General features: G+C 37.2%; 3 protein-coding genes across 5 annotated transcripts; 2 read left to right on the top strand and 1 right to left on the bottom strand.

Moving 5' to 3' along the window:
- Positions 1 to 5,278, top strand: LOC18104946 (mitogen-activated protein kinase kinase kinase 5). Its single transcript, XM_006374940.3, has 11 exons — positions 1 to 576; positions 1,194 to 2,033; positions 2,121 to 2,208; positions 2,347 to 2,409; positions 2,511 to 2,674; positions 2,945 to 3,020; positions 3,108 to 3,167; positions 3,263 to 3,388; positions 4,189 to 4,398; positions 4,507 to 4,604; positions 4,718 to 5,278. Exons 1-11 carry the CDS (start codon positions 167 to 169, stop codon positions 4,914 to 4,916), a joined length of 2,334 nt encoding a protein of 777 aa, XP_006375002.2. The 5' UTR covers positions 1 to 166; the 3' UTR covers positions 4,917 to 5,278.
- Positions 5,279 to 9,189: 3,911 nt separating this feature from the next.
- Positions 9,190 to 9,561, top strand: LOC18104945 (uncharacterized). The gene has a single exon (XM_024585168.1). It carries the CDS (start codon positions 9,190 to 9,192, stop codon positions 9,559 to 9,561), a length of 372 nt encoding a protein of 123 aa, XP_024440936.1.
- A 621-nt stretch (positions 9,562 to 10,182) lies between these two features.
- Positions 10,183 to 13,037, bottom strand: LOC18104944 (uncharacterized). 3 transcript variants are annotated; one of them, XM_006374938.3, is made up of 4 exons: positions 12,968 to 13,037; positions 12,210 to 12,756; positions 11,226 to 11,419; positions 10,183 to 10,686 (listed from the first exon to the last, which is right to left on the bottom strand). In XM_006374938.3, exons 2-3 carry the CDS (start codon positions 12,672 to 12,674, stop codon positions 11,261 to 11,263), a joined length of 624 nt encoding a protein of 207 aa, XP_006375000.1. In that variant the 5' UTR covers positions 12,675 to 12,756; positions 12,968 to 13,037; the 3' UTR covers positions 10,183 to 10,686; positions 11,226 to 11,260. The 3 variants fall into 3 exon arrangements, with proteins under 3 accessions (XP_006375000.1, XP_052303042.1, XP_052303041.1); XM_052447082.1 differs by having other exon boundaries at positions 12,210 to 12,706; positions 12,968 to 13,031; XM_052447081.1 differs by having other exon boundaries at positions 12,210 to 12,719; positions 12,968 to 13,025.
- Positions 13,038 to 13,799: the final 762 nt, after the last annotated feature.

The raw sequence follows: 13,799 nt of genomic DNA, 5'->3' as shown, positions 1-13,799 counted from the left end.
CTCGGCAAGTCAGATCCTAATATCCCCGCAAATCCTCAGTTTTGACAAAAAGGTTGGTGTAGCAACAACGACGAAGTAACCTAAGAAGTGCCTCTCGGAACGATTACTACATCGGTCACATGAAGCTTTCAGGCACTTTCATTTCCTTCCTCTCCAAGCCTCCCAAATGCCTTTCTTTTCAAAAACTCCCTCCTCTTCTATGCCATCATCTCCCTCTGTTTCTTCCACAAAAGATAACAGCAACAACTACAGTAACACTGCTGGTACTTCCTGGATTAACCGTGGCCAATCTTTTATGCTCAAGAAGATGGAACGGCAGAGGAAGCCTAGGCCTGTCAGCGAGCAGGACCTTGGCTGGAATTTAACCGACCGACCAAATTCGCCGTCTGGTGACCCTGATTCTGCCAAAAAGTCACGGTCTCCTAGCGGGACGGATCACTGGTCTTCGGTGGCCGTCCCGCATCCATTGCCAGTACCTGTATCACTTTTGACTAGGAGACAGGAGCCGTTGGGTTCGATTTTGGGCCATGGTCATCTCGGCTCACCCGAAGAAGGGCCGAACCATGTGGTAAGGAGGTAAGATCATTTTGTTTTTGTTTTTTGTTTTGTTTTTTTTTTCAATTTGGTGGTAAAAAATAGTAGAAGGCAGTTGCATCAAATCAATCACAAGCAAGATAAATACTTCTGCTCTCTGCGTTCTTTCTTTCTTTTGTTGCTGCTGTTTTTTTAAGTTATTGCCTCAGATTCAAGTCACCCCCTTGTAACCAAGAACACAAAAAAGTGATCAAACTATAGGCCTTGACCGCAAGGAAAAGGCTAATTAGTCGTTTGAATATATGCACATCCCCTCTCCAAATAATCAATGACAACAAATTTGAATAATGGATATAAAGATGGATATTGAGACAAATGAAATCTAAGGTAATGGATACATGCGGCAATTGTTATGATATATACTTCAGGATAATGTGATCAAATTCTGCTTTGTGTTCCGGAAATAATGTCTATGGGGTAATCTATTATGACGAGGTTAGGATTTGGAGGCAATCTTTAGAAACCTAAATATCGTGACATTGTCTGGTTCTGCTGTGTTGTGTCACAAATTTTTTGTATGTTAAGTTACATAGGGAATTGCTTGCTCCGCATATATTACTATGTTGATCTGCTCTATTGATTCGGCTATGGACCATCAGGAAAAACACCGATCAAATTGCTACAAAATTTGCCAAACCTTCAAGCAATTTTCGTCAGAGGTTTTCTCAGCACGCAAATCTTGACAGCACCAGTCGTGACTTAAGACTGAAAATTCAGGCCAGAAGTGCCCCGACAAGTGGTTTCTCAAGTCCTTCTGCCAGTCCACGACGATCAAATGCCACGGATCTTTTTGCTTCTCATGTTGCCACTGAATTGACTAAATCTCCAGGGAATAGTAACAGGGTTCTGTCTCATGATCTAAATATCGAAGGTGCAAATTACAAGTCCAGTTTGATTTCTTCTCCTAGGAGTGCCCCAATAAGTGGACTCCCAAGTCCTGCTACTGTTAGCCCACAAAGATCATACACTGGAGATTTTTTACCTTCTTTCGTGGCTTCTCAAGAATCGCAGGTTCGGTCAACTTTGAAGATTCCTGACTTGGGTAGGCTTGCAATCCATTCTTCACAAGTGCCACCAGTTAAAACTGTGTTTAGTCCTGATCATTCTCCACTTCGCAGCCCAACGTTACAAAGTCCCTGTGTCGACCTTGAAAATAAATTTTATTTTCGATCACATCATAAATTGCTTCAGGGAAGTTCTAAGGAGTGGCCTGAAAACAGTCGTGTAAGTGCTCATCCGTTTCCTCTTTCCCGGTTTCCTCCTCCTCATCCGTTGCCTCTTCCTCCTGGAGCTGCACCACCACAATCCATGCCATCCCCACCTACTATCATCCATAACACATTAGAAAAACTAAATGAACCATTAAGAAAAAATCAGTGGGTGAAAGGAAAACTTATTGGATCTGGTACATATGGAAGAGTTTATATGGGAACCAACAGGTAAGCTAGTAGTTCTGAAGCTTTTGTGCTTCTTGTTTCTTGATTTTCTGCTTCTGTGAAATTTAATTGGTTGCTTTTATTTGACAGAGTGACTGGAGCCTCATGTGCAATGAAGGAAGTTGATATCATCCCCGATGATCCAAAATCTGCTGAATGTATAAAGCAGTTGGAGCAGGTTATCTTTGGAGTTCCTTATAGGCATTTTAGCAATTTCAATTCACCATATCCATCCTTATAATTGCAAATATTGAGGACAAATTCAGAAGCGGCATCTAATCAAGTTGATTGGGGATTCTATTTTCATTGGTTGCAGGAAATCAGAGTTCTACGTGATCTAAAGCATCCAAATATAGTGCAATATTATGGCTGTGAGATCGTGAGTATTCCCTTGTCCCATCTACTAATTTATCAGTTTAATTTGAGTTCCTATAAGTTTCTTCTCGTTTGATGATTTAGGGAGCATTTTGTTGTGTCCAGGTTGATGATCAATTTTACATATATTTGGAGTATATTAATCCAGGATCGATCAATAAGTATGTTCGTGAACATTGCGGACATATGACAGAATCTATAGTCCGCAATTTCACTCGCCATATTCTCTCTGGATTGGCTTATTTGCACAGTAAAAAGACGGTCCACAGGTGGGTGATTCATGTTTGACGAAGAGTAAAACTGAACTCCGTTAACAGGCAGTTATCACACTAGGCCAAATGTCTTTCAATAAATTGTGAAAAAAATAGAATCTTGCAAAGAGCCACACCATTATCATCCATAGTCATGCTTAGAAAGAGAATAATACATGATTGTTGGACTAAGAACCCTGAATGGAAGCATGATGTGTGTCTGTCATAAAAGTTGAGGTTTTTTTCCTGCTGTGCAGTTTTAATAATTTGCACAATTATGATCTGCAGAGACATTAAAGGTGCAAATTTGCTTGTTGATGCATCAGGAGTTGTTAAGCTCACAGATTTTGGGACGGCAAAACATGTGAGTTTTGAATAACTTTGGACACTTTGTAGGGTTCTAATTACAAATTTTGCACTTTTCTCACCGTGGTTTTTTGTTTCTGTGCAGCTTACAGGACTATCATATGAATTGTCCTTGAAGGGCAGTCCACACTGGATGGCTCCAGAGGTACTTCATGATGAAATTATTTATAGATACATACCTTATGTGTGTGCTTACATGGCTTATTGATGCATTTTCCTCGAACCCATTCTTTTATTCAGGTCATTAAAGCTGTAATGCTGAAAAGTGGCAATCCTGAACTTGCTTTTGCTGTTGATACATGGAGTCTGGGTTGCACCATCATTGAGATGTTTACTGGAAAACCTCCATGGGGTGACCTTCAGGGGGTGAGCTCGTAACTAGACTTTACTCCCCTTATTTGTTCACAACCCAGGTTTTTGAAAATTAGAAAGATACCTATGGTCACATTGCTAAGTGTATATTCAACTTTTGGTTGAATTTGGAATACAAGGAAATAACATTTTCATTGGAAAATTTGTTTTTCTTTTTTCTTTTATATTGCTAATCCTTCATTCTTTGCTTTCCAAGAATGGCTAGATCTGCACTCATTTTTGAGCATGCATTTAAGGTACTAGGTCTTGCAGCATTTGGCCTAATTCCTTAGGAGAGCATGTGCTTGGTCTCTTGACAGGGGTGCATTACCTTCCAATGTTATGTGATTGCTCTTTCGACATGACCTTTAGAAAAAGACTGCCATTTCTTAAGTAATCTAGGGAGAAAGGAATTTCTCTGAAAACTACTCATCACTGTTTCTCCTTGCTAATTTCGACTTAGCTTGTAGTGGAAAATAGCTAATATTCTTTGAAGAATAAGATATTGCATCATGTATGTCGTGATTTAACAGGATAGGAGAGCCTGGTAATAGAATCCTGAAACTGTATCAATTATTCAATCTTTGACCAAAACACCTCTCTTTCCTGGGGATGATCGATTGACTTTTTGATCAAACAACAAAACATACTGGTTTCTCTTGTTTGCACGTTAGTTCTTGATTGGTTCCTTGCTTTGTTTGTCCTCTTCAGCATTGAAGAGGAAGTATAAGCTCATTCGTTCTTCATTTCTTCAACTCGAGGATTTCATGTATGTTCTGATTCAGAATTTTGATGCAATGATTGGTACATATCAGGCTCAAGCTATGTTCAAGATATTGAATAAAGATCCACCTATGCCCGAAACCTTGTCACCAGAGGGAAAAGATTTCCTTCGTCGTTGCTTTCGAAGGAATCCAGCAGAGCGTCCATCAGCTATGATGCTACTTGAGCATCCTTTCGTGTGCAAGGCAAGCGATCTTAATGTGTCAGCAAGCAGAGAAGCAATACCTGCAGTGAACCTTGAGGTGAGCATCAGATACTAGTTCTTTAATCTATTGATCTAAAAGAATTTCATTATAACCTAAAAGTGTGCACAAAATTCTTATGCTAATTATTTGGGGAGCCTTTTGTAGGATAATTCACAGAGTTTGAGAGACCGCACCGCAGAAAATGATGTGTCGCCAACCTCCCCAGGCATGCGGATGAGGAACCATCGACTGCCAAGTAGCAGGTAATGTATTTATTTGCAACCACTACTAGCAAAATATTTACATCAATTTCACTCTCCAGTTGCTAGTTTCATAGATTATAATTATTTTTCTTTTTGTGATTGTACACCCACAGTGAGACCAGTCAGCAAAGCCATGCTTACACATTCAACTGTGCTGCAACTTCTCATCACCCACCTTGTTCAACACTCGAAGCTCGCCCTTATCTAACGGCAGCACAACTAGTTCATGGTTCACATAATTTCATCTCTTCTTCAAATGTTTCTAGCAATGTGCATTTAAGGAGTCATGGAAGGGAAATTCCACATATCTGAATCATGTGTTGATTGTCATGAGGTAAGAAAGCAAGGTAGAAGCAAAGCTGCAAAGGTCCAATGGAGATTCTCAGATTGCCATTAGAACATCTGGTGACTCACATTTGATTGGAGGTTCGATATATTATTTCTGAAAACCTCCTGCAAATATTTCCTCATTCTTCGTTAGGTTTAGTGTTTATATAAATATAAAGGATTTGTGATTCAAAGGATAATTGATGTATATAGAAATAGTGTACAACAATGTAACAGAAAAAAAGTTTAGAAGAAATGCATTGATTATTTGTAAGCATGTTTGGTGAAAATAACTACATTTTTCAGACTAATTGTAGATTATAATCACAGGTATCTTCTTTTTCCCAGATTTTGATTCGCTTAACGATTCTTGGTTCAGCTGGTTATTTTTTAATACCATGGTACGCCATGTAATAAATGAAATTTGTTGGCATAGTTGTCATTTCTAGCTCGGAGACTAACTTGGGAAAAAAAGCTTGAGTTATTAAATCATTGAGTTAATTCATAGGTTAACCGGTTCAACTTGTGTTAATGTTTTTTGAGATTCAACTTAAAACCTAGCTCTCGAGGTAGGTTTTGAATCTCAAGTTCTAATCTACTAGGTTAGTGCAGGTTTAATGACTATATTTTGGTATCTGTTAAGGCTTAATAACGAGGAAGTGTCCATTTATAAGTGTCTAGATGACTTGGAATAAATTATCTTTGAACATTCACCACGTACGAGGTCAGATTCCTTTTTAGGCCGACATTGTTACTGTTCTTGACCACCTTTCTGCCAGTGGAACGAATTCTACTCTCTGCGTGTCTATCTTTTTTTTTTTTGGATGAATGAGAATTATCATTGTCTTGCTGAAACCCATCTATGTTCATTCTTGGAACTCGTGAAAATATTAAAGACAGAACCGAACCCGTTTTGCTTTCCTATGAATTATTAAAGACACAACTCGTGAAAATATTAAAGACAGAACTGCAGTGCAAGGCATGAGAGTGTTTATTGGAGGGAATGGTGATTATGGTGTTTTACTGGTGTTGTCAAAGGTATGTATGTGTATGTGCAAGGGATGGTCGTTGAGATGGATAAAGAAGTTTGGCTTTTACTTACTGATCAACTTGCTACTGCACTACATGTTCGTAGAGAGGGTGCTATTCTAAAATTTCCAACTTGTTTATCTGAAATAGTTCAACTTATACAATTAGATTATGATGTTAACTGATGAGAGCAGTGACAAGGTTTTTCTCCAACTGTTTGTTCTTATTTCAGATACACATGCTGTATCATATCATATACTCTATTCAAAGCTTAAACTTTCTTTGGTTTGCCTGATGATTGAGTCATGAACTCCAACAAGAATTTGAAGTCGGGCATTGCTAGATAGTCTTACACTAGTTGACGTGGGTGGCCAAAATTTGAAAATGATGATCTCCCATGATAGCCCATGCTTATATTTGGCATCTCGAACTGCTGTACTTTCCTTTTCTCAGAAGTAGAGAAATGCGAAATTGTAATGTTCAGTTGACTCAACCAGGGTAATTGTGTTTTGGTGTTATTTTAAGTTGTCCTTGATCTATACGATTAGATTTATTTGGTGCTCGATTCATCATCCAGACTAAAGCCCAAGACAAAGGTTGGGTGGCTGACGAAACGATTTTTACTAATGAAAGGATCCTCAAAACACAAGGTAAATTCTACTGTGCTGGTACCAATGCTTGAGCCCTTGTTCATAGGCTTTGGAACCACAAGACCGGGGGATCGTTGGTAATTTCTACTATGACTTTCTAAGATAACTTTAGCCAGTGGTGTCTGTTCTGGACAAACCATGTCTGCTTTCATAATTCTTGGGGCCAATGGTTAAGCAGAAAGCATGGAGAGGGAGGAGCTTGTCCTCTCATAACCGCAAGCAACGGACAGAGCTTTAAAATGTGCATCGTCACATCTTTAGGTAGACTGCACGTCCAATAGTTTCCTGCTTGCGAGAACGATGACTGGTTTCTGCCAAGCTAAAAACATCCTGGGGACGTTTCCATAAAGAAATGGTTGGTCAAATGTTCATGAAATTTAGAATTCTGCTCTGGAATATTTATTCCTTTCATTATTTTCTCGGCAGAGCATACCTACCATGAATTTCAGAACGTGATCTGGTCTTCTGACAATGAGGTACTGGTGGCAATCAATTGAACCCCACTTTCGAATGCACTGGTGGTGGTGGACCATCGGCGGCTATCAAATCCATTTTGATTTTTGACAAGGGCAATTACCGAGAGACTAGTTTCTTGGGTCGTATGGCCCAACTCACATTGCCAATTGGGTCGGCTCCCTGTTAAGGGCTAATCGGACGGCATTTGAGAACGGTAATTTAGTATCAAGGATTATTACTGTTATCAATCTGAACATTAGTCATGCTTGAAGTTCCTCACTGCCGAACGAGGAAGAACGTCCAATAGCATAGGGTTTCTAGTTTGGCACCAGCTTTTTTCTCTTGGGAAGAGATTATAGGGTAGATTCTCCAAGTGAAAGTCAACCTTAATTCCTAATAAAAAGGTTCCCACTAAATTAAATAATTTTTCAAATTACATTATTATTTAGGTGTGCTAATCTATGAACCAACGAGCCGTTTAGTATTTTTAGAGCTTGTCTGCTATGATTTTTTGGTTTTTGTTTCGGAATCGAAAATTGTGTTTGCTTTAAAATATTAAAATACAATTAACAACTACTATCATAGCTTTTCAAATTCATTTACAAAAAAAAATAATTGTTTTTTAATGATACCATATTGTTTCTTTGATAATAACCATAATTGTCAATTACAATTTGAGAAAAAAAAATTCGAGTCATTGGATTAAACTATCGGTAATGAGTCAAACAAGTATTTTTTTTTATTAAAATAATATTATTTTATTATTTTTTTAAAACAAAAATCCTTGAAAGTGATCTGTTCAAGACCGGATTTGACTTGATTAATCCAGCTACTAAACAAATATTTGACTTGATTAATATTTATCATAGGAATGAAAGAGGGTTAATCAGTGTGGGCTAGACAGTGGTGTGCATGCACAATGTGCTAGGGAGTGGAACTTTGAAATTGAAATTGAAAATGGTTAAGGTTGTTTTGTTTTTCATGGCATCTTATTTACGGCACTGGTTTTCTAAAACTTGTTTATTTATGGTTAATAAAATTAATTAATAAAAAACCTTTCTAATCAAGTAAAAATTTAGCTTGTTTTTTTTAAAATATTTTTCTTTTATTTTTAATAGAAAACACTTTTTAAAAATTATGAGAAATTAAAAATTATCTTGTTATTTATATCAAATTTGATCATTAATATTTTAATTACTATATATTTTGTTTTGAATTTTTTTTTAATTTTATTCCTTAAAATTTGATTTGATTTTTATACTAGCTTTGATCTTTATTTTTTAATTATTCTTAATTAATTTTATTTATTTATCATATTTAATTTTTATTCTTTTAATTATTATTTATTTTATTTAAAATAATTTATGAATTTTTTTTTAATTTTAATGTATTTTAATTTTATATATATATATATGAAAGAGCGCTCGTCCAGAGAAGAAAAGGGGCTTAAAGTAACAGAGTTGTCCTGCAAAGCTCGCAGACGTTTTTATGAAAAGAGCTTGTCTAGAAAAAGGTCCCGGACTTTTTACTGAGTCACTTCCTTCAGATTCCCTGACTTTTCTGATTACTTTCTCCTTTTCCCTTTGTCCTCTTACCGTCCCAAGGTTCTTTACTCAATTTTTGTACCTATAAAATAGGGAAACTCATGACCTATGCCACTGGGTAGATCCATGGCCTCTCTCTTTTGTTTGAATTATTTTGACACAATCTCTCTCCCTCTCGGTCTCTTGAGACCAGTAAAATGGGTATTCGTTTCATTTAAAGCTTTAAAGCTCTGCTACATTGAGCCCATTTGTGCTTCCTAGTTGTCTTTTCTCTACCGGTAAATTTCAAGCTACATGTCGATGGTACCACTCGGTTACAGCTCAAGAGATTCAGCTCAAAAGATCCTGCTCTTTCGTGTTTGAGAAGCTCGAAAATCCGTTAGGTTTTGTTTCTTTTCAAGAGCTGTTAACTATTCGAAAACAAGACACTCAGGCTCTTTATCTGTGCAGTGTTTTTTCCTCCATGTCCCCTCGCATTTTCAAGTTTAAATCTTTTCGAAACCCAAGTCTATTTTCACTGATTTAAAGCATTTCTCTTTCAAGTTTCATAAGAAGCATTTCAAGGGTAGCTAGCTAAAAATGTCGATGCTGTTAGACCAGCAACCACCACCAATGTCTGTAACCCCGCAATCTTTCAACACCTACTCAACGCACGCTTCAATTGGTCCGGCTATTGCAGTACTTGTAGTGATCATGGTCTTTGGTGTACTTGCTGTTATGGTTGGAAGGCTCTGCTCGGGAAGGAGAATCATGGGTTATGGCCAGTACGATATGGAGAGTTGGGCAGAGGTAAAATGTTCTTCCTGCATTGATGGAAGGATTAGCCCCCCACTTTCGAGGTCAAGTGTGCCTGCCACCTCTAGTTCAGCCTCGACGCCTGCCCAAACCCAACAAGAAACCAAGCAAGAAGAGCAATCTCCTCAACACCCACCTGAAAATCTTGATTCTTAAACGTGGGAGGTTTGACTTATTACTTGAATGTATGTGTTGGAGCATTGCTGCTTATGAACTGTAACGATGAGCACATTTTGTGACTCTTGGATGTCATTGATATCAAAGGAAAATTGCTGTTGCTTCAGTAGTGGCACCATTTTTTGGGCGAAAATTACTTCGTTGAGGAAGATTAGTATCCATTTGTTTTGCTCCTTGTTGTAGTCTCAAGAAGATTTGACTTGCATTCCATTCCCACTCTAACTTGTTCCTTTTGCCTACTAAAGTGGGAAATGGCTTTATTCCAGTGTCTTATGCATATGATAATTTATTCTTCGAATTTATGTATCATTATTGCTTACGAATTATTACCATGAGTACATTATGAGATGTTGACATTGCTGGGGGAGGCCACATGGGTTGAAATAAATCACTATTGCTTCGGCCTTAGCACCCTTTTTGTGGTGGATTACTTGCTTCCTTTCATGTTATGGAATCGAAAATCAGGAGAATTGAGGTTTTCTTTTACCTTGTTCACTGTTACAGTTTTAAGAAGATTTAGCATGCATTCCATTTCCGCTAAACATTGTTCTTTCCCCACGAAAGCAGAAACATTAGCCTCCATCGCAAAATCCCATCCCAGGAACCAAAGGATCAAATCAGATTCAGAGCACCAGGGTATCAACCCAAACACAGTGGAAACTGGCAGTTCATGATTATTCAGTACAAGGCTATTTTAACTAGTGAATTAGATTCTAAGAATTTCCAACATAAATCCTGTGGCACTGGATACATAGTTTTCATCCCTTAAATCTCTTCGTAATTCTGATTCTTATCGATACCTAATCAGCTTTCTAACTCCAAAAAGTCCTTCACTCTTGCTCCCATGCCATGAGAAGAAATAAGTACGCTTTCCTAAGATAAACAAACCAGTCTTCGGAGGCCGTGAATTTGTTTTGCTAAAGGACAGAAGCCACCAGGGAAAACAAGGAGGCCAACTTGGCAGAAGGTGTTCTAAAGGTTTTTTCAACAACAAAACTATTAACTGAATGAATGTCTCCTATCATTTTGTGCTCGTGCCTGGCTTCCTCAAATTGACTGGTCCAACATCCGCCAGTTCACTTGAAAGTCTACAACACTAAAGACCTACGAAACCAAACACGGGGTTAGTGACTTGCTGGAACCCGGCCAGTATTGAAGCAATATGATCAACATAATTCTAGGACCAGCTGTCTGGTGTATTGTTAGTACTATATCTATTATATTAGGGTCCATTATACAAAACCCATTAGGGTTAGCTAGGGTTAGTTGTCCACGTCTCTATATATATGTAATATAAATATACAAATACATATACATATTTATTATTAAAGAGAGTACACAACAACAACTATAAGATTATAGCTCATTGTTCTATTAGAATTATGCATGATCATATTGCTTCAATAGCCGGAAGAAAGCTACAGCTAATATACTTGTATCAACAAAAACAATGGCTGTTCATTGGGTTAAAGAAAGAAGATAGAAAGAATAAGGAAAGAAAAGGATGCATTACTGTAGTTGCTGATGTTCAAACTTGTAAGCGTAGGCATACAATCATCTTCCTGTGGCTGTTCGCCAATCTAGACACTAATTTATCCTTGTCTATGCATTGTAATTCAAAAATGTATCTCGTGTAAACTTACATGGTAATTTTATCTGTTCTGAACACAAAATATAGTCAACCACTATTATTCTGTGCCCGTTTTATTTTGAGAAGATGAGAGAGGCCAGCAACTACATGTAGTCGACTGCTTGGAATTCCTGTCTTTGCCAGTGCCCTCCCATTTTGGTCCAGCAGAACAAAGCAAGGAACGTATTTTATGTCATAATGAAGTAGCTGCAGACAAACAATAAAATGTAATCAGCCAGCACATCATAGCAAACTAATGCCAATTCAAGTCTTAGAGATTACACCAGGTTAAAAACTTAAAAAAGCAGAAGAACTGCTAAGCGTATTGATATTTGTTTGTGTTGTGGGGTAGTCTCGTCATCAAGTCAAAATTCCACTAGCTCAACTGCAGGCTTATGATGGTGAAGGTTTATGGTAGCGAGAGGTGTTATGATAGCAAGATGGTTAGTAGATGAAGATGAGACAGAAACAGTATATATAAGTTTGTGGATGAATGAAAAGGAGCATCAAGAAGTTATGACAACCAGCTATGCAATAAACTCCAAAGAATGTAATTCTCAGAAGCAGCTTTCTCTGACTCCTGGCCTACACCTCCAACTATGTAAGATGTTGATCAAAGCAGCAGGTAAGAAGACCGCCATATCTTTAATGTCACAACCTATAAGATCATTGCATCACTCTATTCGTTCAATGTTGTTTTACTTTTAATCATTATCTAAAATGCCAAGAATCCTAAAATTACAAGCAACACAATAAAATTAGATCCCGGAGTTCTGTTTCTGCTTGCCACAGAGAGATCACAGGGCCATCTGTGTGGCAATGGGAAATGATCAAATCTAACAGCTCCATCACATAACAAAACAATGTTATTGTTGCTCACAAAGCAGAATTGGACAAAACTAAATAACAGCACCAATTAGGGAATTCCTCATTTTACACTTGAGATTTTCAAATTCCCACCTTTTTAAACAATATAATCAGGAGGTGAGTGCAATACCTCAGGCAGCCATTTCTCGTTCTCTGCATCTGCCATTACAACATTGAGCCAACTTGAGTTTCTACCCTCTACCTCCAGGACAAAATTAAGCAAAGAGTTGCACAACCTGCATCTAGGCGAATAAAACTCAAGCACCGTAGCCTCTTTACCACTTGCCAGTGCCGAGGCAAATGCTCTTTGCTCTGCTTCTCCTTGCTCTTCAGGAGTCAAGACCCTTTTTTTATTCTTCAAAAAGTTATCTTGGCCAGTTCTCGCACCCAGATTGATAGGATTAAAATTATTGATCCAAGAATTAGAGGATTCTGAAATCGAGTTCAACGAATTAAGCGCAACGGATCCCAGACTCTGCAAGGACCTGAAAAGCCAAGGACTTTCAAAGGTGCAGACTTTCCCATTTTTCGCATGTCGATCAACATCCCACGGCCATTTCAGACAAAACAAAGGTTTTTTAGTAACAGGATCCATTTTCACCTGATTCTTTTCCGGGGTTACAGAACCTAAGCACCAAGACTTTCAGAACCCAACACTGAAACAAGTACTAGATTTACTGCATGGTATAAACAACTTAGACAGTGAGACAACATGCAGACAAGTACTAAGATTACAAAGTTAAGTATGCAATAAGCCTTAAAGGTTCCTTTAAAGACCAAAAACCACCAAGCATAAACCCTAATCTAAAATTAACATATTGGAACTCAAAGAATTAAACTTTGATAAAAATTTAAAACAGATTGGTGTGTCTGGATCCATACACATACCTTCTGGGTTTTCCAATTGGCATTAAACAAAGAAAATTCTGTGTGGGAGAGTGAGAGGAAGAGACAAAGAAATGGCACAGTAGCCATGATAGATGGCAGCAAGAGAACAATGCACATATTGGGCTGTGATCTAACTGTGGGCTTAGCTTGGATTTCACACCGGCCTGCTTTCGCACTAACAATAGTAGTAACTTCTATTTATGTCAAATATTTATTTATATTCTTCTTGTTTTTTTCTAAACAAATATTCTTTAATTTTCGTACTCTACAAATTCGTTCCGCTAATCCTTTTCTGAATTTTTTAATTAATCAAGCTAGATTATTTCAAGATTAATTATTAATTATGCCTATTGATGTGATATTATCAAGAGATAATTTTTTTTATAGATGAGATATTAAAATAAATAAAATTATAAACTCTAAATAAAAGTTTTTTTATTCAAGCTTATTTTTTTCTAAGCTCCCATATGTTGATTTAAGCTTAGGGTTTATACTCTATGCCAATACTTGGTAGTATTTTGTATTTAAAAAAATATTTAAAGCTTATTGTATATTTTATAATTACTTGAATTTCTATAGTTGCCTAGTGATTTAATCACTTCATTAATTAATTGGCTCAATTTACAGATAAGTGATTGGTGGAGAGTGAAAGTGATTTTCTATCTAAAAATAGTAAAAACACAAGTTGAATTTTTTAGAAACACATTTGTTGACAGGGTTTTAAACTTTACACTTCCGACTCAAAAGAGTTAGTTACATGCCAAATAAGCCTAAAGATAACTTTAGTTAGATAAAACAAATCTTTTAGCTTAAGTTAGTTACTATTACAATG

Source organism: Populus trichocarpa, chromosome 14, assembly GCF_000002775.5.
Source record: "Populus trichocarpa isolate Nisqually-1 chromosome 14, P.trichocarpa_v4.1, whole genome shotgun sequence".
Classification (NCBI taxonomy): domain Eukaryota; kingdom Viridiplantae; phylum Streptophyta; class Magnoliopsida; order Malpighiales; family Salicaceae; genus Populus; species Populus trichocarpa.
The sequence above is the reverse complement of the archived record's forward strand: the minus strand, read 5'-3'. Positions and strand labels throughout refer to the sequence as shown.